The 25,043-nt window shown below is 37.6% G+C and overlaps 1 protein-coding gene and 2 long non-coding RNA genes across 5 annotated transcripts; 2 read left to right on the forward strand and 1 right to left on the reverse strand.

Annotated features, from left to right (window-relative positions):
• The first annotated feature begins 1,833 nt into the window (after positions 1-1,833).
• Positions 1,834-8,852, forward strand: LOC149050098 (uncharacterized). The gene is made up of 3 exons (XR_016183796.1): positions 1,834-5,238; positions 7,278-7,535; positions 8,478-8,852. It is a non-coding gene; the product is annotated as an uncharacterized LOC149050098 (long non-coding RNA).
• Positions 6,246-19,798, reverse strand: LOC149050099 (uncharacterized). Of its 3 annotated transcripts, none has more exons than XR_016183794.1 (4): positions 17,508-19,798; positions 12,993-16,642; positions 7,379-7,568; positions 6,246-7,292 (listed from the first exon to the last, which is right to left on the reverse strand). It is a non-coding gene; the product is annotated as an uncharacterized LOC149050099 (long non-coding RNA). The 3 variants fall into 3 exon arrangements; XR_016183795.1 differs by lacking the exon at positions 17,508-19,798 and adding an exon at positions 17,255-17,275; XR_016183793.1 differs by lacking the exons at positions 12,993-16,642; positions 17,508-19,798 and adding an exon at positions 10,262-10,942.
• Positions 19,799-19,919: 121 nt separating this feature from the next.
• LOC113676406 (uncharacterized) lies at positions 19,920-22,346 on the forward strand. The gene is made up of 2 exons (XM_027193061.2): positions 19,920-20,854; positions 21,647-22,346. The coding sequence occupies exons 1-2, from the start codon at positions 20,408-20,410 to the stop codon at positions 21,743-21,745; spliced, it is 546 nt and encodes a 181-aa protein (XP_027048862.1). The 5' UTR covers positions 19,920-20,407; the 3' UTR covers positions 21,746-22,346.
• The last annotated feature ends 2,697 nt before the right edge of the window (positions 22,347-25,043 follow it).

The following is a 25,043-nucleotide window of genomic DNA, read 5'->3' on the forward strand; positions in this document are numbered from 1 at the left end:
TGACTCACTAGCAAACCTAATCATGACCCTAATCTCCAATTGATAATCGTTGGCTTTGTAACATTTCAAACTCGCTATTATTCTCCAGACAAAATCAGAGCAGCGTCTATTTGACTTATAATTGCCTAACACGAGGAAAAACCTCTTGAATTGGCAATGAACCTGGTTGTTATTAACTTTGTGAAAGTGTTACTGTCTCCGTGAATAACTCGTTAACGAAGTCAGTTTTACTGTCCTTGGCGGACATTTTTTTTTGCAAACGTAAAAGTTATCTTCGAAGTCCTAAACCTTAACATTGAGGCATAAAACTGAAAGGTAAATGTACCAGAAAAAACTTTTGTAGTGAAAAGTGACCGCTATGAACGCTGAAGTATTTCCTCTTCGGAAGAACTCATCTTCTCCAGCCCGTTTTGAGAGATGTTCTCTTTACAAAGTATTCTTTTGTTCTATGTTTGCATACTAATGAGGCATTTGAGAGAAAGCAAGATTTTCGACGGTTTACTGCGATTCTCACAGTCTCCCCAAAAACTTCTTTCTTATTGCTGCTCACAAAATCTTCATTTACATCCTTTGAACAAGTTTAACGCAGATCTTTTGCGTTCTTCAACAAAAACCCAGCAGACGTAATGTGTTTCAAATAACGCAAAATTTGGTAAATATTTTAGAATATTCATGAGCTTTCGAAGAAAATCGAAAAGCTATGATAGAGGAACAGTCAGAACTCGATCAAAATTACTTATGTTTCGATCGTGTGTAAACAATGATACGGCAAATCAATATTTAATGACGATGAATTATAATCGGACGCAAGTGCGATCTCTTCAATTTTTTTTTCAAGAATCTTAATGACAATAAAATTTAAAAAGAATGAAAGCAAGGAAGCAGCTGATTTTCTTCTCTAGGCGCGAATAGACAACAGAATCCAGCTTTTCCTGTGCCCAGGGCAAGGTTATTAAGAGAAAAAATAACTCAAAGTTATTGTGTTCCGCAAAGATTTCATTCGCAGTAGTGGAGAACTATTCAATGTAACAACTTAACCCCTTAACTGCTTCGATCGTTTTATTGAAAGCAATATACTTTTTAAAGAATATTTGATAAACGTTTAGACAACTTAACTGAGCACGGTAGAATCGTGTCATTTTTCCGAGGCTGCATTGTTATCACGTCTTCCGCTTCCTCACTGGTGTGTGGGTGTATTTCTCTGTACCTTCCTTTTTTTTAACTGAACTGCAATCGACGGGTTTACAGATCTATAAGATCATTTCTCAGTTTATCACCTGCATCCTGAATTAACATGATCACGGTTTTCTTCGGTTGCAATTTTTTTTTTAGCGGTAGGAAACGAAGAAATCTGTTGGAGTCTATTATTGTTACACGGGCACTCAACTAAATCATTCTTCCCTTCATTGAATTAATTTATTGGGCTGATGAACAACTGATGTTACACTCCAGTGCTTTTGAAAAAGTTTCAAAGTTCAAATTCAAAGTCTCAGTCAGATTCTGCTATAAAGAAGATATATTTCCTTTAGAAATTCTGCTGTACGGTTTAGTGGTCCGTGAGATCTATGCCATATGATAAACGATGAAAAACATTCATATTAATGCGTCAAATGCAAATAAAATTAGACAAAATATAATCATATATGGCCCTAGAAACAATGCTGAAAACCACCGGGCACGGCTGTATCCTCTTCTTAACAGAAACGACCTTCGCAAACAGTTTTAAATATTCAAAACGGAAAAAGCAAACGTTGATTTTTTTTTCCTCGTGCATCTGCCTGTTTACCAGGGTGACAGATTAGACCCATATAAGGTTTTTAGCTGTGAGGGAAAAGCAGCAGTACTTAAAAAAAGAACAGCTTCGTGAACTCGATTCGCACCTAACGGAAATCTCTTTTCTTCAGATTTATTCGGCCTATTGTTTTGAGTGAAGCACTCTTCAGAAATCACTTCTCGTGTTTTGCAGATGAACAATTTCAAAACAAGCTATCGTTGCTCCAGAAAGCTTTTTTTTTTTAATAACCCACACAAGACATAAATGCTTTGGGAAAAAATCATCGTTTAATTAATAACTTCTGACGTTTTTCTCCATGCGTGAGAGGAGCTTATGCTCATAAATAAGTCACCCACAGCTGAAAAACTAGTACGACAAAGGATAAAAGGCATTTAGCACTTTTTAAAGTCTCTCTTAAGTCATCGGTGACGCTAACACCACGGGCTTCGACCCACATTTGAATATTTTCACAATTGACATTGTCGGTGAAGACTCATTGAATTTGCTGAGGTTTTCAGCATGCAACACACAGAACTGATATGAAACGACTCGTGGGCGGCGAACAGAGCACGCTTTCGTCACTGAAGTGTGAGAAGTTTGGCGATCAACACACATTGTTTCAAAGGATAATCTAAAGAGTAAAAAAAGACCTACAGAATAATCCACAGGTAAACACGTTTTTCAAGGGGGTGTGAAGCGACAGAATATAGTCCGTGTAGCAGTCACAGCTTTGTGATACAAAGGTCGTGTGGTTCCAGTCTCGCGTGATGAAGAAAAGTAAGAACTGTTGTGAAACTGAAGAAAACAGTGATTGCTTAGTGTTACAAATCTAAAGTATTCTATCGGTACAAAGCCCCACGTTCTTCGGTCTGTGTTTCAAACGACTATCGGTTAAAAAAAGAACCGCAAACAATCATCAACCTCGAATCAACATTGTGCGCTACGAACTTGGAAGAATCTTGCTTTACAAAGAGAGTTTTGTCTCTGGATTATGGGCTTTAGTTTGTTTTACGAGTCTTGGTGTTAACTTATTGTCTTCTCGCAGGAAAATATCGTGGACACGCGCGTTTCGGACGTTTAGGAGAAAGGAAACGATCGTGATGCGAGCGCAATTAAGCAAGCGAGCAAACAAAAACGGCAAACTTTGATTATCATCCAAAAGTTTGTTTACAAATCTAAATTAATCGAAATTTCGATATTGTTCATCTTATACATATCAACGTTCAAATGGAAAACGCGAGGTGAGTAGTAAATGAAATCATTTGCTTTTATGAAAACGGATTGCTTCACTCGATTTTCCAACGTCACAACGCAGCGTCTTAACAAGTTCTTGCGCGTTTTTTGAAACTCTACCAATTATCGGTTAATTTGTCAGAATTTATTCTTTTCACGAAAAGAGAATCGAAGGCTTTGTTTAAGTGTCTTGAATAGTTAATAACTTGTTTTCCGTCAGCTAGAACATTTCTCTAATCCTCGTGAGTCGCAAAAGGTCGTAAGTAATCGCCCATACTTTATTGCTGATTTTCAGGGCAGATTTCAAACACTTCAAAACTGTTTCCAGCCGCAAATTCCATTCTCAATCCCTTAAGCTAGCGCTTTAGAACGAGACGATTCAAAGACTTATCACCATAAAAAAGGATTTCAAATCAAAATGCACTCGCTTGTAGATCCAGCTGTTTTTGGCTTAAGTTAAGCTCGACATCAAACTAGTATGACAGTATATGCTGTCAGAGAGTTGAACGCAGACACTTTCAGCTGATCAAACACACGATGAAAACTGAAAGCTTGCCTTTCTTTCAGCATTCAACATTGCTAAATTCGAAGAAGTTAAGTGTCACATTAAAAACTGCAGGGAAAAAATTCATAAATTTGATTTATTCGAGGATTAACTAACTTCGATTCAAATTACTTGAAAAATATAAGATAATTGATAAAGGTCCAGATTATTTTTGGGTGACGAGTGTTGAGTGTACCCAACACACCACGAAAATCATTCACATTAGGGCTTCTAAACGGTTCTTTTTCTTTACATTTCGAGTAATATCTAAGGTCTTTGTGGGTAACCATCCACGCCATCAACGTGGTTCTGATCCGAAGGCTTTTTCATTTTAACTCATTGTTCATCATGAAAACCACTACACTTTCACTTTGTTATCGGTTATGTTGATTGTTTACGCGCTGTATCGTCAGAAATTGACTGTTAGTAAGCTTCCATTTACGAAGCATAACAGAATATTCCTGATTTATGGCATGATCTAGGAGAAGCTCATTTGTGGTAAAATTGTTAGTGATTAATAGCCCTCCAAGCAACTTTAAAAGACCTGCATGGAAGAAAAACACGGATTTAGTTCAAAGTATTTGTCGTATTAGCGCATCTTGATTCCAAACTCAACGTTTGTTTTGAAAATCAAACTTTGCAATCTCGTAAATCTTTTGTGAGAAGCGTCTCCAAGATACCCAAGGTTCCTTCTTTCATGTGAACATGCCATGTTAAAATATGCATTTGAATAAATTGAACTGCGACAAAACAAGCACACTTGATGATTGTTTACTCATAAGTGAAGTTATAAAACTTCCTCTTAAAATATTTTGTCGACGGTCACGAAGCTTTGATCAAGGTATAATGTCAGACAATTGAAAAAAAAAATTTGAGAGAAATCCCTCCCGCTTTTTTTTAAAGAGCTGTGTATTTTTCTTTTTAGGAAAATTAGCGTTTTAATTCAAGCTGAGATAACGTAAAAATTATACGCGCTCTCCTTGTAAAAGTATACATTTTCTTAAAGCTTAAGAAACACTGATTTCGCTTAGTTAGTTTTATCTTATAAATCCCACTATTGAACAGAATGGGAGCTTATTCTTTCACGGCAATACGTTTTACAAGATGAGTTTATTTGACGACACATTTCAATCAATCCCTTTTCTTTTTTTATCGGAACGTGATCTGCGCATATTGAACTAAAAAGGATGTCTGGGATTTTTTTAACCTCCAAATAGCGCTTTCTAGCAAAGTTTTCAATGTTTCAAGAGAGAAGGAAAAAATCGAAAAATCCGGCGCACACTTTTGGGGTGCATTACATTTCCGACATTATCTCCAAATTTTACGAAAATCTATCAACTATTGGCCGAAAATAAACTCTTTAAGATCAGAACTCAAGCCAAAACACTTTACCCGAAAATTGAAATTGTTCGGGGCGTCGGTGTGTGTTTACATAAATGCGCTTCGCAAATGATGATTCACTGTCGGTGATATTTTTCACGAACTAGCGCCGGCAGCTTTAATAGAAATACACTTAAGTCTAGTGGGAACTCCTGTCACTATCGGTCAACAATAATTCCGCTCTGATGCAAACTGCGAATAAATTTTTCTTTTTATGGAACGTCAAAAGAGACTTGTCGCTTTTGGACATAATAGAAGCTTGAAAACACCACTGGAATTACAAAAGCAACCTCTCTAGCTTCCGGATGTAAGTACACTTTATGAATTCGGAACTCTACAAAACTGTACTTAGATTTAAGTTGATAGATCTTTATTTTTTTCATACATTTTAAATTTTTTGCAAATTGAAAGAAAAAGAAATATTTCGTCCGTCTGTGATGCCTTAAATGGGTCAGTTCGCAGTCATCCTAGTTATTCCCAAGCGAGAGAATGGATTTAAAGAAGTTATAAAGAAAATCGTCCAGGGAACCAAAAAGTGAACCGTCGTAATTGGTCTGCTAACATGGTGTTAACATCAGGAAACAGACTGCGATGATTTGCCAATGATAAATTGATAAAACCAATGGCTTGTCGCGTTAATTATTCTAGATAGAGGGATTTCCAATCAAAACCTACAATTGGTTAGGTAATAAAACTTATTTTCTTCTTGTAACGAGCATGCACGAACAATAAATTAACGCGCGACAAGTTAAAGGGCCTCTGATTCGTGCATCAAGTAATTGATATTTATTCAACAATTTGCGAGAGGAGATACGCAAACTGCATCAGGGGAAGATTTCTAATACAATTTTTGAGCATGAAGAAACGAATAATAGTTCTCTTCTGTTGAAATAATGAGGTGCTTAACTTAAAACGTCTATTCGGTTCCGTTCACATTTTGGCATCCTCCCAATTGTTAGGATTTACAGGTAAATATATATTCTTCAAATTAAATTCGAACATGTAACTGCAAAATAGAATGAAGACTTCAAGTGAGTATTTCAATCAAGGAAGGTTTCCATCGGGTAGAGGCGCGCCTTTTTTTGTCCTGCAATTGGATTCATGTGTTGGCATAACGAAAATAGTTTTATTTCAATGATGAATTTTACATCTCACAATTAATTTAACAATTATATTCGGATATTTCTTCTAAAGAGCATTTTTCGTAACAACACTCCTCCACACCATTTAGAATCGATCGCTTCCTCGACTCGAGACCAGAAGGTGACATGAGAAAACTTCTGGCCCTTTGAAATGACATGGTTAGTCCTAAACATGAACAAAAAGAACGTCTTTTCACAAACAGTAAACTTTGGTAAGAAATAGGCTTTTGTTTTATCACTGATGAAACAACCTAGACTAAATTTTATAATGTTGGAATTGTAAAAGCAGGAGCGGGTAATCAGTTTTGAATTCTTTTTGCAACCCATTTATAATTCTGGACGGGGGAGTGGGTGGGGGGGAATGAGATAGGTATTGCGAGAGTAAAATGTATTGACCCCGGCCAGACTCATACCCAGACCTTTAGATCCAGAATCAAGCTCGTAAAAAGTTAGACAACCGCGTCTCCAGAAAAAAAAAATGAAAAAATGAAAACACTGCCACTCGTAAAAGCTGTGAAGGTGACGTGATTTGTTATGTCTCCACCCTACTTTTACGGCCAATTGTCCTCATCTGTTTTCGTAAGTTCTAAGAGAACGTGCGCAAAATCAGTCACTGAGTAACAAGTAAAGAATTGCACAGAATCCAGCAAGATTTCCGCCCCCAATTTCCCTATGCATACAGTTCTTGAATAAAGAACACAATAGCAAAAAGCAATCGATTGACTTTACGACTACAGCTTTGATTGAGAATGATATGGGGTTCCTCCTGATACGGAAATCTTTCCCAGAATCCCCTTTGGCCACCAGGAGTTCGTATTTGGCTATTACTTTCTTGGCGTTTTGCTTTTCAAATCACTACTTGTCTTGGTGGAGACCCTTATGCGGTTCCAAGTGAGATGAGTCCATTATCACATTAGATCCTTAGATAAACAACCCCACAAGCTTTACAGGTTTAACGATTATCGTTTTAAAAATGAAAGGATTTAAGATCCTGAGCGCTATCCCGGTGGATGATCTCTGACTCGATCCTGGGAATGAGTGCAGAAACAATACCAACGCAATCCCGACGGGAACTAAACACATTTTTTTTAGAATCTATGTCAACTTCCCTCATCCTTGCCCACCTCCGCTCTTTCTTCGCTTATGTGCAAAGTTTCAATATTTACGATCATCCTGCGCAAATAATTTGTGGTTCTCTCTCTAGTTTGACGATAGCTTTCTGCGGCGCAAAATTAAGACAAAGAGAAATATCGCCACATTACTCCATCCACAATTTCCCCTACTCTGAAGCTCTGTATCCCTTACCTGTCGACCGCTTGCGATTTCTGCATCGACCCCCACAACAAGTCTCCCAAGCAGTTTTAAAGTCGTCGCCACAAAAAGCATGAACTGGACCCGCCTTATTCGTCTCACCCGCCATACAGCACCAATGCCAAGTCATCAGAAAAAAAGAAACCAAAAGGCATGCTGAGAATGTAGATAAGTGCCGCAGCATCTGTAAAACCAATATACTGCTACGTGAACTAAATTCATGGATATTCTGTATTCTAGAACTTAGTAAAACGTTTATCGTAATATCTGCAGCAATAGCGTTAAAACACTTTGCAGACTGTGAAATTTAAAAAAAAAGCTTTTAATCACCTTGAACTGAATACAGTTTCCACACAAAGTCAACTCAATTGAAATAATCATCACCACAATATCATTAACACCCAATAGGCTGTGGAATGCAAGAATTCAGACTCAAAAACATGGAAATGCAGCTTTTCTACACCGTTATGCACGCTTGGATTTTGCTCATTGAGATTAAAATTCAAATTGCGAGTTCTAGAAATGATTTGATTTAATGCAAAAAAATTAAAGCTGATACATGCCGTGATGTTTTTGAAGGAGAAGAAGAGAAACACTTAACAGCGGCATTATTGCCATTGCCATGGTGCGTGCGCATGTTTGAAACGAACGAATAGCTATTCTCTTTAACAATTTCATTCCAGAAGAAATTTTAAAACTTGTAGCTTCTCCCTACCATAATCACCAGGCATTATCCAGCAAACAGGTAATGAGAATACTTTAACCTATCAGGTAGAAGTTGTTATCTTGATCTAAAACCAAATTCTCATAACTAATTTAAAAGGCAATTTATAGCATGTGAAGGTGAGAATTGATAATCAGATCTTAGCGTTAACGGGTTAACAGAGACGGAGGTAGTGTACAATCATGTGAGAAAATTGGTAAAATTTGTTTTCGTATCGAAGCTTTGAGAATTATGAAGGACTCAGAAAGACCTAAATATATTAGTTAAAATTCCGAATAATTACCTTCAATTTGTTATTGCGAAGTCAGTGTTGTTCGGTGCATCTCAATACAAATGCTCTTATTTGTTAGAGCAAATTCAGCTCTTTAGGAAATGACGACGTTTGTATTGACAAAGGGGCTTGTTGCGTTTTTTATTTCAAAGAATACATAACCACCTCTTGAAAAGTCAACAGCGTTACAAAAGACGGTTCATAACGAGTCATGCATGTCAATACTTCAACTAACAGAAAAAAAATCCTTTTCAGCTTGACAATGAAATAAAGGAAAATAATCGTTTGACCTTACTCTTAAACCCTGGACACATTTTGTTGGAAGAGGCACAAAAACGTCAAATTAACAAGTCAAATCTGAAAAGAAAATTCGCTTTCCTATTGCCTGCAAAATTTCCAGTTTACATGATCAAGGAAGCATTTTTTATCAAGTCCTCCATCGAAGAACAAATAAATTTACTTTTGCTGATAAACTGAATTTTACCTTCTTCAACTTAGAAATTCCCATTAAAGAAATTCCTCTCCCCTTCACCCCACAAAATACTTGGAAAGGTTATTTTGAAGTCGAAAGGAACTTGCATAGTCCAGAAAATAATGATGAACGAAAACTAGGAACATGTCGCCAGAGATACACCGGTAAGGCTCAGTGCTTCACGATGCACAGGTAGGTTCTTGAAGAGCCATTTTGATAGACTTCGTTTGCGAGTTTTGAATGATCTGAACAGTGAGCCGTTATCATCAGCAAGAACAACGTACTTAATTACTGAGAGTAGGCCTTCACCGGTATCATAGAAATAAGGCCGAAGCGACGTTCATTTTCCAATCATAACCTTTCGGCAAACAATCACCAATACCTTGTCATGTTTGGAGTTCATTAGCTAACAATCATGCAAAACCGATTACCTAAAAGTTTATTAAGTCTCTGAGTTCTTAAAACGTCACCCATGTACATCGAAGAAAAAAGACAAGATTTAGTTTTATATGCATTCTTCTCCTTAAATAATGTTTAGAAGATACACCTTTTGAAGGGGAACTACACGTCACAAAACACTTTAACACGACTGAAAAACTGATATGATCATGCACATACCACATGATATTCATGTCCCTTACACGAACAATGCTTGAAAGTGATATGGTAAACCCCAATGAATATATCACACCTCTGGATCTTCTGGGTTGTAAGTTAGAAAATTAAGAAGAACGCTATCGCATTGACATCTTTTTTTGTATTTGTTTCTGTCTTTGTTTTTTCTTTTGAGAGTGAAAGAGAGATAAAGCGCCCAAACGTAATATAATCCTCCCAAAATGCTGTCTTAAACTAAATATGGAATGATTTACGTTTTCCTAAAACACATGCATATGATGCGTTTGACATTAAGTATACACCTTCTAGCTTTAAAAAGCTTAAATCCAAATGTTTTAACCGAAGATCACTAGCAAAAACACTTTAAATAAAATTTCCCATACCCTTGGGATTCGCCTGTTAAATCAAAAGAAACCGATGCTCATGAAATCTTAAAAATAAAGTACTTATGGTTTTCGCTTTCGAATAAAAATACACAAAAAATGTAAAAGTAGATTTGCGATTGAAATCTTAATTTTAACCTTTGAAAACAACTTCGCGAATAGGTTTGCGCGCGCTCTCCAGTGTGGTGAAATTCCAATAACGAACTTTGCATCTCGAAAAAAAACTTTTTAAATAACCGATGTCTTTAAACACAAACACCTTCGTAAAATAAAAGGAAAAGGTTCATAAACAATATGGCAAGGCTCTACAATATACAACTAGTATTGGGGCCTCACTATACAACAAAGCTAGAATCGATGAATTTTTGGACAAGAGGGATTATTAACAGAGAATAACAACGAATACACCAACCTCAACTAGTTGTACCTAACAGACGATTGTCTCAAACTGAAATTCCAAATAATTTTTAGAACAGGACTCTATGGCACTTGGTACTCTTTAAGTGACAATATACTCTGAGTTTAATGGTCTGCAAAAGTAAACACCTACACGCTATCATGGAAACACTCCAGCAACATTGCAAATTGATTTTTTTGATGATGATTTTGCGGTCAGTGAGGTCAGCGTTGCGTGGGCCACTATAACAAAAAGATCATGGTTTGAAGTTCTTTTCGAGAACGTTTGGCAGCCTTAAGCGCCTAGACATTAGAATAAGAATAAAAAACGCTGTTTGAAAACTTGTAGCTTCAACCGTTGATGGGGAAGGAAGGAAAAGCTGGTATATGATTGAGTTTGATCGCCTTGTACCTCAGTTCATTCCTAATCGGAAATAGAATTAAGAATTCTTTTTGTCAAAATCTTTCATTTCTTTAGATACGATTTTGAGAATTTTTTCATATTTCAAGGCAGTATCACCTGACTGATGATTGGCATATCCCAGTAAGATTCGCACTCGACAATGTAAAGATATTATATGGAGAACTAAGCTGCCGATGAAGAATTCCGGCGGAGGGTTGTTAAGCAGGTGAAGGGAAATAGTAATCAATCCCAGAATTGTCAAATCAAAGACGAGTCGTCAAATCATGGCAATCAAAACAAACAGCAAACTTTCAGAATAACAATTAAATCACGGCTTACCCGCAACTGTCAATAACAGAACAGAAGCTCGTGTCAAAGAAGTGTAAACACAAATTGATTGTTATTGACATCGGGAGATGAGTCGCTTCGGTATGAAGCAACATCTCTAAGTCAGTCTCCTGACTCCACCAATGCTTTTAGCACTAATGAACTAATGTTCGGCTCAACCTCAGTTTTGATCACTCTGTGTTTTAAAAGTCAGTTGACAGTAATTACTCGGCTAAGACAACGTGACTATACAAAAAAGCTTTAGTAGAGGGTCAGTTTTACGACCAATGCGAAAACCACAAAAAGTAGTCGTGAAAGCTTCCGTTTAATTACTTGCGTGGACAAAAGCAAGGAGTTAACGATGACAAAGAGATGGAAATCGACTAATGTAGCAAAACAAACAACTCTTTTATGATGCCCGGCAAACTTGGACGTTTGTTATGAGATGGACTCCTAGAGATAAAAGGTAGATGGATCTGAGAATCGCTCTATGAAGCAAAATGAAGGTAACCACCGTTTACATTTCTAAGGTAACAGAGCACCTGCAGCATGATCAAGGTTCGCTACCGCAAACAATCCAAAAACGCCATCTAAGAAATAACGCAAACATTTATATGGGCAGTGTTTAGATGCACAATTAATATAAAAAAAATATGATAAGACGCAGATGACTGCGCAGATTTTGAAGTGATTTTTTTCCTCTTTGTGGTCAGAAAGTGGAAGTAGAACACGTGGCGAGCTGCACTAGTTTCAAAAGGTTGATTCGAATTTTTTTTTCCTTTTTTTTTTTATTGATTCGAAAATGCTGCACAATGCTGAGTGATGCCAAACCGGCCAATCGGGATTCTTTACACCTCATAAAAGTTGTCCATGAAACACAGATGAATCACCTAACAAATATAAACTGTTGAAGGTTTGTGGAAGTTTTACCCCATTACAAGTTCGCCCCCATTACGAAGAGTTTGTTACATCAAAGATGTAAAAGTCTCGCCCCACCCTTAAGGGAGGTTCTTGTTCTAACTTGAAAATTATAAATGAAAAGCTGAATCTTACTGTCGTTGTCCAGTGCGCGCCCTTCTTATGGATATATCTGTGTTCTATTAAGGTTCAGACATATTTTTAATTTTATTAGGTATTAGTGGTCATATGATTAAATATTTATTGACTGAGCCTGGCGAGCAGGGCAGGAAATCATTTGGCGCACGGTCGTAAAGCATGGACCTCACTGCGCTCGGTCATGATTTGGAGCCAAATAGTCTTTTGTGAGCCCCTCCCACTCAGTTAATAAGTGCAAAGAAGCATCTGCCCCCTTGGATCGCTAAGGACTGATTGTGAGCGTGCTGTTTAATCGAGCGGACGCGCTTTGACGCACGGAGGACAAATGAAAAAATAAACAAATAAAAGAAGATGTTACCTGGCCATATTTTCAACAAAGAAAAAATAGAAAAAAGGAAATTCAACGATGATATTTCATAGAAAATTTGATCTTCTCATTCCGTCACAATAGGGCTTTCATGTAAGCCTAGATTCGAATGTTACTTTTCCTTTCAGTTTGCCCTACATGTCTTTGACTGTGATTCCTCAGGAATCTACTGCTATATACTAACGGTCTACGGCATTTTTTATCTTAACTTCCCTTGTCGGCGAAGAGTAATTATAAGTTTGGTCTATTTATGATAGAGTTACATTTCTACAGGTAAGTTTCGCAAACAGGCATTGCGTCGATACATTTCCATACAGAAAGAGAAAGATTCCTGCAAAGGATTCTTTCAAAATTACAACAGTTAAAGGCGACGAAGGCTGAAAATGTTAGTCACTGCCTTTCATGATCAAGAAAACCGATATGACCACGTTTTTCTTTTTTTAAAGAAACAGAACTTTCTTTCACCCCATCAAGCAGACTATGTTGGGCCAAACTAGTTGAATTTTCGATCATTGAAGTCGATAAACTGAACGAATTTGAAGTTCAATAAAGAGAAGTTTTGCTGGATGCCTGTAAAATAGGCAAGATACTAACCTTTACCAGGAAACACAAAGAAGATTCCCATGAAAGAAAAGCAAAATTTAGTCTTAATTTGAATCGAAACGCTCCTTAAATACGAAAAAGGTGATAATATCATGATTGGAACCCTGACACCCGTGACAGGTGCATTAAGTACAACTGCTTTCGCGTGTTAATCAACACGCAGGTTAGGATTACCAAGATTGATGGAATATGGAGAAAGTTAATAGCAGCTTCAAAAATGATGAAGGTGCCCAAAACAACTAAAATTGAGAAGCAGTCTTTTCGGTTTACTTTGATCCAAGCGGGAAAAGTGCCAGTTGAGCTAGGGTGGCGCGGAGCCATAGGGCGAAATGGCAAAAAAGCAAAAAAGCTTAATGTATTTGTTTCCTTTCGCCCCATGCCTTTTCATGGCTGTCGCTCAGGTCACGCTTCTTATGCCTCGTAGACAGAAAACGGAAAAGACTGCTCGGCACGATAAAACCAAAGCCCTGACAGCAACAACATATGAACGTCAGCTGTAAACAATTAGTTTACCCGATTACGCTACGCGCTAAAAAGCAAATTTGATATTTTTACCGAGAAAGTTTGGGACAAGTAGCATGATGATGAATAAAAGAAAAAAAAAACGGAAAAGGAGACCTAAAATCGAGTGGTGCGAGCCGGTGGTTTTACGAACGCAAGAGAACATGATCTACACCAGTGAGCCCAATGTCTCTCTAATCCCATTCGTAAATGTTGTAATTTGGATTGGACTTTGAAATACCGAAAATATAATGCCTTAGCGTTACCTGAAGCATCGAAAATAACTTTAATTCTTAGTATCAAGGGTTGTCACATATTTCTCGAATCTTTAGATTCGAAAGACGAATTTGATAGAAAATAGTGTTTTTCTCTGTTCTTGTCACCTGCGTGTGTTTGTAGATGCTTTTAAATCATGAATAGCGAATACAATGACCACTAAAGTGATCTGAGGATTTTTAAAAGCGTACACGTCCAGTAAAAAAGGCTTTTATCCTATTTCGAGTTTAAAAACTTCATCAATGGTTAATGACGTAATTTCAGCCCCTCATGTTATTAAGTGATTTTGACAGATAACAGGTTTGACAAAATTTACAGGAAAAATTGCGAGGGGTATGATTCAGGAAAAAAAAATTGATTCAGGCTGTGCATTGGATGAAACCGCTTTACGTTTTAAGGCGCTAACTCGTGATATTTCTAGCTGTTTTTAAGACGCTTCGAATTCCTTTCAAATAAAAAGAAAACTTGAAATGATAGTTCAGCATAAAAGACAAATGTAATAAAGAACAAAGCAAAAAAGGAGAGAGTGGGGCTAAAAATGTAGGATATTGTCACGGTTGGGCTAACTTCCCGAAAACACGGGGTGGCAAATTAAAAAGGCCATTAATTAAAGAGCAGTCAAATTGCGAAGCTCTATTTAAATACAACTGATAAGTGAGGGCGGACAAGCCCATGCATTATCTCTTAAAGCCACTGGCTTCTATTTACAGCTTTTGACGCTGCGTGCATCCCACAATATTGAAAGCTTTCAATTAGTTGGCAACACTAGCTTAAGTGACTTTTACATCGCTTGCAGAGGCTGTCACTTCTCAGAGACCGTGGCTGCTAAAAGTTAAGGAGAAAAAGGGAGCTTCTAGACCTGCGATTACAACTAATCAACACGTAATTAACACGTTATTGTGGGTGCGGTAGTAAGTAATGAGGGCGGGTAATTGGTCAGAGGAATCAATTGTAGGTATTAGTAACTATTACTGTCACTAATCAGACGCGAGTACAGGCAGTCGTGAGATAGTGCTCGATATTTCAGTTGAGACGCTGTGATGAAGACCCATAGGGCACCTGCAAAACAGAAACTGGAACACAAGGACTTTCCTGATGTATACAAACAAGAGAGACAATCATTTTTCAGGTGTTTCAATTTCATGATATGTTTAAAAGGCAGTCAATCATTATGTTCTGTTTGATTATCTTGTTTTTGACTGAGGACGGGGCCCACACGTCAGTCTTCAGTTCCAACCCTTAACCCTAAGAAACCTATATTTTTTTTTCTAATTTTTATTCAGGTGTACCCTTTGAAATATCGTTGTATCATCAAAGTTAAATCCAAATGAAGCCTCTTCATGTTTGAACACCAAACAGATAATTCCCATACGCTTTGATGATAGGTGGTTCCAGTTTTATGAAGTAGGAAGCTCTATAGCGAAAAACTTCAATTCGGGAAAAATGCAAAGGGGAGCGTTGTAGAGAAAGAGGTAATTCAAGAAGTACAACAGATTACATGAGGCGAGCCCAGCTTTCATTGTTTACTCTCAGTCTGATACTGCTTGCTTTTTACCGTCTATCATACACTTCTCATCAAATAGGTTCTGAGAATTTGGACTTAAATTACAAAATAAACCTTAATTATTAAACCTCATATTATTCTCGTCACCTCTCTCTGATTGACAGTATATTGAGATTGTAAGGAGAAATTATTTATTGGTCTCTCTCGGTAGAGAAGGTGTTAAGCAAAGTGGCCAAACCAGGATCGTTTTTTCAAGGGGCTTATCTCGTGTTTGTGGCTGTTGTTTAATTGCGAAAATTTGAAAAGAAAACCAAAAATAGCATCAGCGCTTGGACATAAAACCCAAGAATTCCGAAAATCATGATATCAAACTGATAATGGAATACTCACTTCAAATTATTAATTTTTTTTTCACGTGCCCTGAATATGACACTGCATGTTTATGAACAAAACAGGCCAAATATACAAAACAGACTAAAGCATACAAAAACATACAGGTAGGACAGGTGATAAATGGTACTCAAAGTTTTGATTTCCCATCTACTCTAGCATTTTATTGCGTTTGCATGAATTCGCGCAATTTACAAAACCCGAGTACTACGTGCGCTCTGATTGGTCCAAAGCTATTGGTTATTGAATCGGCAAAACCACGTAAAACTCAAAGTTTCAAAACTATAATAATGTGAGCGGCAGACCACACTTGAATGACCAGTATCTAGATTATCCATTTGGAAAACTAGGCTCGAGGACAAACTCATCCGGGTCGTTTGTGTTCGTTTGGCCTGGTTTTTATATAATCGTCCCGATCACTTGAGAATTATTTCTGAGGCGATCGTAATGATAGAAAATTCAGTCAACTGGGCCTATGATAGAGGAGCTATCATAAATTATAGGACCACTAATAAAAAGAAGATTCATCTTTTTAAGGAAACAAAGGAGAACAAAAACAAAAATCCGAGAAGGCTTTAGCAAAATAGAGTAGATGATGGCCCTTAAACGGCTTGAGTTCAGCGGCAATGAGTGATTTGTCAAATTTAGTCCTTTCTTTAAAACTCTTACTCTAACCACGAAAATTAATCATTTTTCTAAATCGTTAAACATTAAGCTGTTACATAGGCACCGCGACTACGACTGGTAAATCCAAAGTGTACATTATGATATAAAACCACTACATCAATGAAAGTTCCATGGCACAATTGTGATGTCTTATATCAGACGAAGGAAACGCATTACAACGGTTAAAAAATCGAAAATAAAATCTACTAAATAAAGATTAGTAGCATGTCAGCATGGCTTCCTTGAGGCAGACCTACAGCTACATCCACACAATGCATTGGAATCAAAACGTCGGGTGGGTGATCTAAATGACAAATTGAAGAGATAAAATCAAAAACTCGAAAATTTCTTTAGATAGAGACCATTTTTGTTCCAAAAACTCCTCCACGATGAAAAGATTTTATCTTTTAAGTAGTTCACGACATAACGCGCTAAACACTCACTTCGGAACAAAAGGATTATCATTGAATGCTAACTGAAAAACAAATCAGTCATTGGAGTTTTTGCCTCGGTATTTTCACTCGGAAAACATTCAAAAGATACTTGTAAAGGTTTAAAAATGGACTTAAATCACAGCAGTCAGGACCGAGATGGCTGTGTGATGCAAAACATCTGTCTCCGGCCGGTTTTGCAAACATCCAGTGAACGATATGGGCTTTCCTAATGAAGTACTTTCCGGTAAATACTATGCAGCTACATTACCACGTTTTTAAATCCATTCTAAACGCATCCTTGCAATACTTGTTATTGATCTATTCTGCAAATTCACTTTCAGTTTCAGCAATCACTGAAAACTGCGGCCTCGACTGAGGCAAATACCTCCGTGCAAATTGAAATTCCATATCAAGTTCCAAACAATACCTCAAAAAAAAAATAGAAAATTTCTGCTGTGTATAAGCAACTGAATTTTCAAAACCTTCAAAATGTTATCCTACTGGTTAAGAATATATGAAAGTCATATATTTGAACTGCGGATAAAGACATGAATGAAAGTGATCCTCGCAGTAATGTGCACTACTTAGGCAGTAGTGAAAATAAGGCCTGAAAAAAATTCAGGCCTGTACGGGATCCCGTACAGGCCTGAATTTTTTTCAGGCCTTATTTTCACTACTGCCTAAGTAGTGCACATTACTGCGAGGATCACTTTCATTCATGTTATCCTACTGTACATAATTATGATGATTTGCCAACATCCCTCAACTTGTGAATTTTACAGCAGGTTGACGATGAAGAAATTTTAGTCTTCGATCTGGCATTACCACAACTACTAGCAGGCCATGTAAGCAGATGACAAAAAGGCGAACAAAAACATTTGATCCACGTTTGGCTATTATTGGGTTAAATATTTAATGTAAATTAATTTTTAAAAAAATCCGCGCCGTTTCCGAAACGTCGAAGACTTAACAGAGGCAAACACGTAATCTATTCAAAAGGAGGAACAATTTTACGAAGCAAAGATTAATTGGGACTGGGAGACAACTTGATTTGGCAGCTAACAAGTTTGCCATATGCACTTATCATTAATTTTCTTTTCAGTGTTGCTACTTATTGTCAAGTAAAAAAAAGGTGTCTTAATACATACTCTAAGCTTTTGTGACAAACTGGACATGTCAAAACCAGACAAGTGTATGTTATGATAAGCATAAAAGACCAATAAGCAGAATTACAACGGCATCTCTAACAGAGCGATATAAAAAAAAAGACATATAAAACAGCGCGGTAAAATGCCGCTAAAGAATCGGTTTATGCGTGGGCGAAAAGGAAATTAGCGCAAACAAAGCCGCCGCGATCCATTTGCATCTATTAGCTTAACCATTCGGTTAACAATTTGACAATCGTTAGTGATCTTAGGAGTACGTTTTTTTTTTTTTTGTCATGAACAACTATTGCTGTAGCCGATAACATAAAATAAAGTAAGGAACCTTTCGCATATCCTAAAAGTTTGAAAAAAAAACCTAAAAAAAAGTTAACTATACAATTATACAGCAGGTCAATATTAACAAATGCTGGTGCATAGCATCAGAAAATTGTCAGGATAGATTGCGTTCACACCGAAAAAACCCCTTTCTCTTTGGAGAAGTTAACAAGCTGACTGGTCGTAATAATCAATTAGGATAAAGTTACTAGTTGGAGGGCTCGTCGATGAATTAACATATTGCCCCTTGGCGATATCAAAATTTTTTATTTAAACACTAGTAATGGACGGACGGGCTACTATATTTAATTGATTTGACTTAAGGCTTCGTATTATTCAGAAAGCTATAGCAATTTTCTATACAACTCAAGGAAAGTAAAATTATGGAATATTGACTATTTTGCTAACATCTTAACTCAAAACAAGTAAAGAAGCTTTTTCTTATTTGCCAATTATCCTGACGATAGCATCTTGAGAGACTTTAAAGGAAAAGTGCGCGGGGGATCAGTAAACTATGACCCGTCCTTCACGTAACACGTCAAATGAGCCTGCGCAGGAGGTCTCCAAAGATCTGCTTTGTAGCGCAGACCGAAACGCTCAATATATAACAAGAAACCTTAGTGTGAAACGCATAGATAGACACCTGAAAGGTTTTTCTAAAGCGGTGTGTGATATTGGGTCGTGAATCATGCGACAAACATCCCTATCGTGTGATATTCCTATTATTACTGCGTTCGTCAAGACATTTCAACCATCAACATTTCAAGTTTTAGCTGGAAGCAATGTCACGTGGTTACTATGTTATCCGAAACTTAAAGAATAAGCCCTAGGCGGAGTTTTCCTATTTGGCGTTAGACACGAAACAGGAAGAAAACCCAAACATTCACTTGTCTAGCTGAGAGCAAAACAGGCGCGAAACAAAACCAATAATTAATCGGTCTATTGATAACTAAGCATGGCGAATTTCCCCATTATTCTTCATAAAGGCTGCAGATTGTTTTGTTTTTCAGCTCGATGAATGGCCATTGTCAAAAACAGGGCCGCCAACAAAAAGAGAAGAAAACGTAGGTTCAGGATGCCCGTTAACATTCACTCACAACGAGATTTCCACAATCTGTCGGGAGACTCACGGCTTCATTTTTAATGAATTACCAGCGTAGCATGATGGAGCGAATCTTGATCACCAAAACTTCACCAGAATCGTTGCTTAGTATGACAGGTGTAAATTTCCCACACACGGAGCATGCGTATTACAGCCTCTGGCCCCATAACGCAGTCAGTATGAATTATTGAGGGCACGTGTCTCCCCTTCTAAGGCGGCAGATGGCGCCAACAATTAAAAAACCCATACAGAGCGAAATTGATCTCGCAACCAGGGTCTGTAAATGAAAACTTCTCATCAATGACTGTTTTGCTTCACTTGTTAATAAATCCTTCAGAAGCGACCATAATAGAATCGCGAAAAACAATGAAAATTAAAATCCAAAAACTCGCGAATGGAATTCAGGATGAAAGTGATAAACATTAGAAGCACATCGATGTAAAATAATCTTTGGTGACTACAATATACATGACACGCCGACCAATTTTCACATCATGTTCTAAGAAAACGTTTTTGTAATTTTCTATGGGTACAAGCAATTTTTATTTGTCCTGTCATATCTTTGTCGTTTATAAAAAGCATTAATTAATAACGAAAATAATAGAAGACCCATTATCAGAGAAAATTACGACTTGGCGAAATTGATTATGGGAGAATATAGGTCATCTACAAATGTCGGCAGCATTTCGCCGGGGTGTTAAAACAAGGCGGAAATACGACGCAAGTAAATTGTAACCACGGTGGGTAATAGAGGAAATGACATTCGGTACTATATGCGCTTAAGACAACAACGTAATCGGTCTTTGCGCGCGGAAACCGTTCGAGTGCCATTCACGCGCTGTCATTGGTCATTATCTCGCGGCACCAGCCAATACAGTTGAATTATTCTGTTTGACATGGCGCGTGTCAGAGCTCTTGACTGAATTAGCACAACAAACATACGGCGCGAGCCTGGCACAGGGTCAGAGTATAGCCGAGTATAAATTGAAGTGCGCCCGGCGCTAGCTCGATTCAAACATTGCATTGTATTGGGCGAGAGTCCGGCGTAAACAATGTCTGTGAAGGATATGCCAAAAAGTTCAGCTTTTACAATCCCAACGACGACTATTTGCTATCCGCATCAAAGGACCGAGGAAGGAGGCTCGGATGTTTTGAGGCCCCCAGCTAAAATATCGCTGTTATCACCTGTATTGGGCCAAACCCGTCGACGAAGGGCAGCTACTAGCGCCAAGCAAAAAGAACCGGCCGTGGTAGCGCGACGGAACGCAAGGGAACGAAAGCGTGTTAAACTGGTCAACGACGGCTTTATGCGACTGCGAAAACACGTGCCTACGGACCCTAAAAACAAGAAACTGTCCAAAGTTAAAACGCTGCGTAGCGCAATCGACTACATACGGCACCTGCAACACGTTCTGGCGATGGCCAATAAACATCAAATGGAAACTGAACATGAAGCAGCTGGTACACAAACCCAGAGTTGGATAACCGCGTCTGACTTTGTAAGTACTACAATCACTGTATCACAGGCCAGTCATTGATCAATCGTACGTACGTGCGCCGCTTCAACTCCGTTCGCGCCGACACGCACTTCTTTCATTATCTTTCAAACAGCCCTAAAGACGGTCGGTTGTAAAATCGATTCTACGAGTCTTTCAGCGTATGTTTTAGGTTCATGGCCTTCTTTAGAGGGGAAAATTTACTTCTGTGGTAACGTGTGTATCGTCCGTAGCTGATAAAGTGTTTGTTAAGTTGGGCCGTCGTCAGGCGCAGTTCAATTCGACATCGTTAAAATAATTTGGCATCGCACTGAATCACCTAGCACTTGTTTCCGCTTCGGTTAAATTTAAAAATTTTATTTTGAAACACTTCAGTCTCCTACTTCTTCCTGACGGCTGAAATAATTCTGCGTATTCCTTATTTTTACCATTTTTAAACGGTGAACAATGTGTTTAGCATTATAAACGTTTTCTTTCATTGACAAGCTAGCGACATCTTTGGTCAGGAAGTTCAAGAAGGAATAACTTTCCGCTTTGAAACAGATGGGTATATCATCATTACAACATTGCTCGGCTTATTCTTCTTTTCCTAACGTATAAGTAGAGTAAAATAACAGCCATTTTCAGAACACAGTTAAGATCGAGCTTACAAGGACGTGTTTTGCCAGGGTAACGCCCTTACAATATGCGACATTTACTTCACGAAAGCGAGCACCTTCAGTCATTCAAATCGAGATCGATTTTAATAATTTTTGTACAACCTCTAACTTCGTCTTGTTTTCTTTTGTGCTTTAGAAAACTGAAGAGGAGTACAAAAACGAATTTGGCAAGACGGTTTTCGCCTGTGGTCAGCCAAGAGTGCGGCAGACATCCAATGTTTCCACATCATTCTGACGGAGAAGCGCTCAAACTATGATGGAAATTTTTCGAGGAAAGACGCTTCATTCGTTGAGGATAAACAACTTACTGAATGTACCACAAGCTATTGGGAACAAGTGAGATAAAACCAGATTGCACGAAAACAAAGACTGGGAAAAGATATTTACTTCTACTGAATCAGGAAAAAAATCATATTTTCAGCGCGGATTTGTGAAACAACCGCCGAAGAGAAATTTGGTTGCTCGATAAACAGAACATACAGCCCGAAAATGGCCGAAAACAAATTTCAAAATACAATTATTTATACGCGGCCTTCGAGCGCAATTTAACATTAACCGTCGAGATAAGCTGTCAAAAACTCTCCGCTTATCTTGCTTTCTTGTTGGATCGCCGAATAAATTATTCCCTTTTGAAAAGACATTGAATTTTGTAGAAAAAAGAGAGTCATATATATGTAAAATAAATCAAATTGATCGTATTCTCTTACATTCTGCTTGTAAATTATTTTTCTTTTAAGAAAAATTCTCTTTCGACGAGAAAAAGAAGAGACTGTCACAAATTGAGAAAATCGATGATGGATAAGAAAATACATGAATAAAATTATCTATTAAAATAAGAACAGTATGCTTGTATCGAAAAATTTTGCTTTAGAATTTTTTTTAAAGAATATACTAGTTCAATGAATATTCTCCGCAGGCCGAAGAAACTTACGCCATGGAGAATTAATTATTCATTGAAAGTGACTGGGTTGCTTAAAAGGAAACCGTTCATTTACATTTTCAAGCTGTACTCGATCTATAGAACAAAAAATTAAGCATTCATGAAAATTGGAAATTCATCAAAAGAGAGTTCTGAATACTTCACTTAAATGTCGGAAGCAAGAGAGAAGCCTTTTATCATGATTGCACGTTACCGCTAGATCTTACAATAGCACTAAAGAAAAAAATTTTTCTGCAATCGGATTTTGTCGTTGTTCTTCTCATTATTGACGAAGTAAACTTCTTAGGTGTTACGCGCAGCGCGTAGTTTTCACATAATTTCCCGCAGGTCTTTCAATTCTCTCTTTACGCTTAGAATTTGTTTTGGTCTCGTGGGTTGTCAATTTCCGAGGCTTCCGATCGAATAAGACACGTGCCTCACACAAAACCACTGTCATAATTATCACTGGCTCTAATTACGCCTCGGCAAACAATACCATTGGCTCGCTAATACAATTTCATTGTGTACACGCTTGTATGTTCTGTAGCACTCATGCAAATAATCCGTTTCACCACCGCCGCAAGTTTCAATATCGAAGCGGATATGCGTCCGCACACTATTTAGACAAGCATTTTAAAATATGAGATCGTATCGTATTTTCCCTCCGAGCTTTATGTTTTGGACCTGTCAGTCGAACCAGTCACGCATGCGCTGCAAATTCGCGAAATACCAACTGGCGCTTTTGCATGTCGTTGAAAGTGCGTTTCTCTGTTTTTATGTTTTTAGTGTGAATGCTTTCTATCTAATGCTTCACAGAGCTGGGATGAGAATTAGTTTTCAGATTCAGGAAGTACCAAGAAAAGTTTCACGCATCAGTTCAGGGAAATTAATTGCTTCAGAAAGGTTCCTTCATGCTAATGAGGTGGCAGGTGTTTTTATCGTTTTCGTGAAAGGAGAGAGTCTCACAGGTATTATCCAAGAGAATAGGGAATTCCTCCCTTCCGATTTATTCGAACTGATTCTACTTCGTCGCCGAATGAAAAATTTCGCCCCTAAACAAAAAGATAACGGCGCACAGTCTTCCAAAACTGAAAAAATAGCAAGAATACCATAAAAAAAATAGATTTCTGGCAAGAGATTTAAAGCGAGTTACCAACAAGACACAATTTAGCCGAAGACAAGAAAACTTAATTAGGCGCGTCTGTGAGAAAACAAAATCAATAACAATCGTTTTCAAGTTTGAAATAGAGCGCCTTAAAAATTTTCTACCAAATAAACAAGACTGCGTTCGATAATAATAATAATAAAAAAAGAACACTCCTTTGCTACATCTTTCTTATGCCAGATTGAAGATCTTATTGTAAGAGTTTTAAGCAGCGACACACCCAATAAAGCGATGAAATTTCAGCCAAGCGCTTCAAAAAATTCATACTTGAGCGATCAAAAAATCAAGTGAGAAAGAAATTTAATAGCGCGGCGAGGAAGATACAAATGGGGGTTCATTGAGAAACAAGGCACTAGAGAAGCTAAATCCATTAATTGCAAGCAACCACAGTGCGGAATAACGAAGCAAGTTCAGAACTTGTTTTGTAATGTGCTTACGAAATACTAAGACGGAGATATAACTGATAATGGAAAAAAAAAAATTTTAAATTGAAAATACTAGAAGTTCATTCGAAATGGTTTGAGACGTCACTCCGCACTTTCAAAGAAATAAGCAATCACCTCGCATGAAGCTTTCACAGGAAACCGGCGACTTGAGATAAGGACATGCTTTTTGTGTGCGAACTAATGGGTGAAACGCTAAAGACACTTCCAAAGTGTGTCCTGTTCAATATCTCGGAAAGATCTAGCGATTAAACACTGCTTGCGGTTTGATCATTAAGAAATGAAAAGAAAAGATTTTGCCCTGAGAAAACACAATTTCCAAGTTTGTTAAAAAAAACGTCATAATATAATGACTTTTCGTACAATGAAGACACCATTTTCAAAAAGGAGGAACCATGAACAATTTAAATGCAACAACTTGAAATACACGCAGTGATTAAAAGCACATATCGCAACTAATACAAAGTAAGACTTGGTGATTTTCCTTAGCTTGGGATTTGCCAACGAACTCAAGTGTTCGGGCGTAAAAAATTTAAGGCTGAGAGATCAAAGCAAATTTTACAGAATTATTTTTAAATGGGAGCATAGGATTTGACATTGTCTTGTCGAGTCCTAGTTCAAGGTTAATTTTTTAGTCAAAACTGATTTTATTTCCCAAGGCGAGAACTGTGGGATACGTAATATCGCACGTCCTGTCGGGAAATTAGGATAATATCGCCCAGCGGGTCAAAACATTCTGCTTGGCTATGGCGCAATAGGTTAATGCAGTTTTGTGCTGCCACATAGAAGAAAAAAAGATCATACGATCGTCGCGTTGTAGACTCAGTTTATGCGGAGTCATGGACGAGGTTACTTCCCACACAACTACGTATGAGCAAAATCGCTTACCCCGCAAATGCGCAAAATCACAATTATCGCAGTAAATAATTTGTCGTTTTGCGGCCTGTTTATTTAGCAAAAATTATATTAAGATGATCGTAGAAACGAAAAGATTCTATATTATGAA

The sequence above is a fragment of the Pocillopora damicornis genome, chromosome 2 (assembly GCF_964200805.1).
Source record: "Pocillopora damicornis chromosome 2, jaPocDami1.2, whole genome shotgun sequence".
Taxonomy (NCBI): domain Eukaryota; kingdom Metazoa; phylum Cnidaria; class Anthozoa; order Scleractinia; family Pocilloporidae; genus Pocillopora; species Pocillopora damicornis.

Coding starts and splice junctions, on each gene's coding strand:
- LOC113676406 (XM_027193061.2), top strand. CDS start 20,408: ATGTCTGTGAAGGATATGCCAAAAAGTTCAGCTTTTACAATCCCAACG. Junction 20,855..21,646: donor GGATAACCGCGTCTGACTTT/GTAAGTACTACA, acceptor TTTGTGCTTTAG/AAAACTGAAGAGGAGTACAA.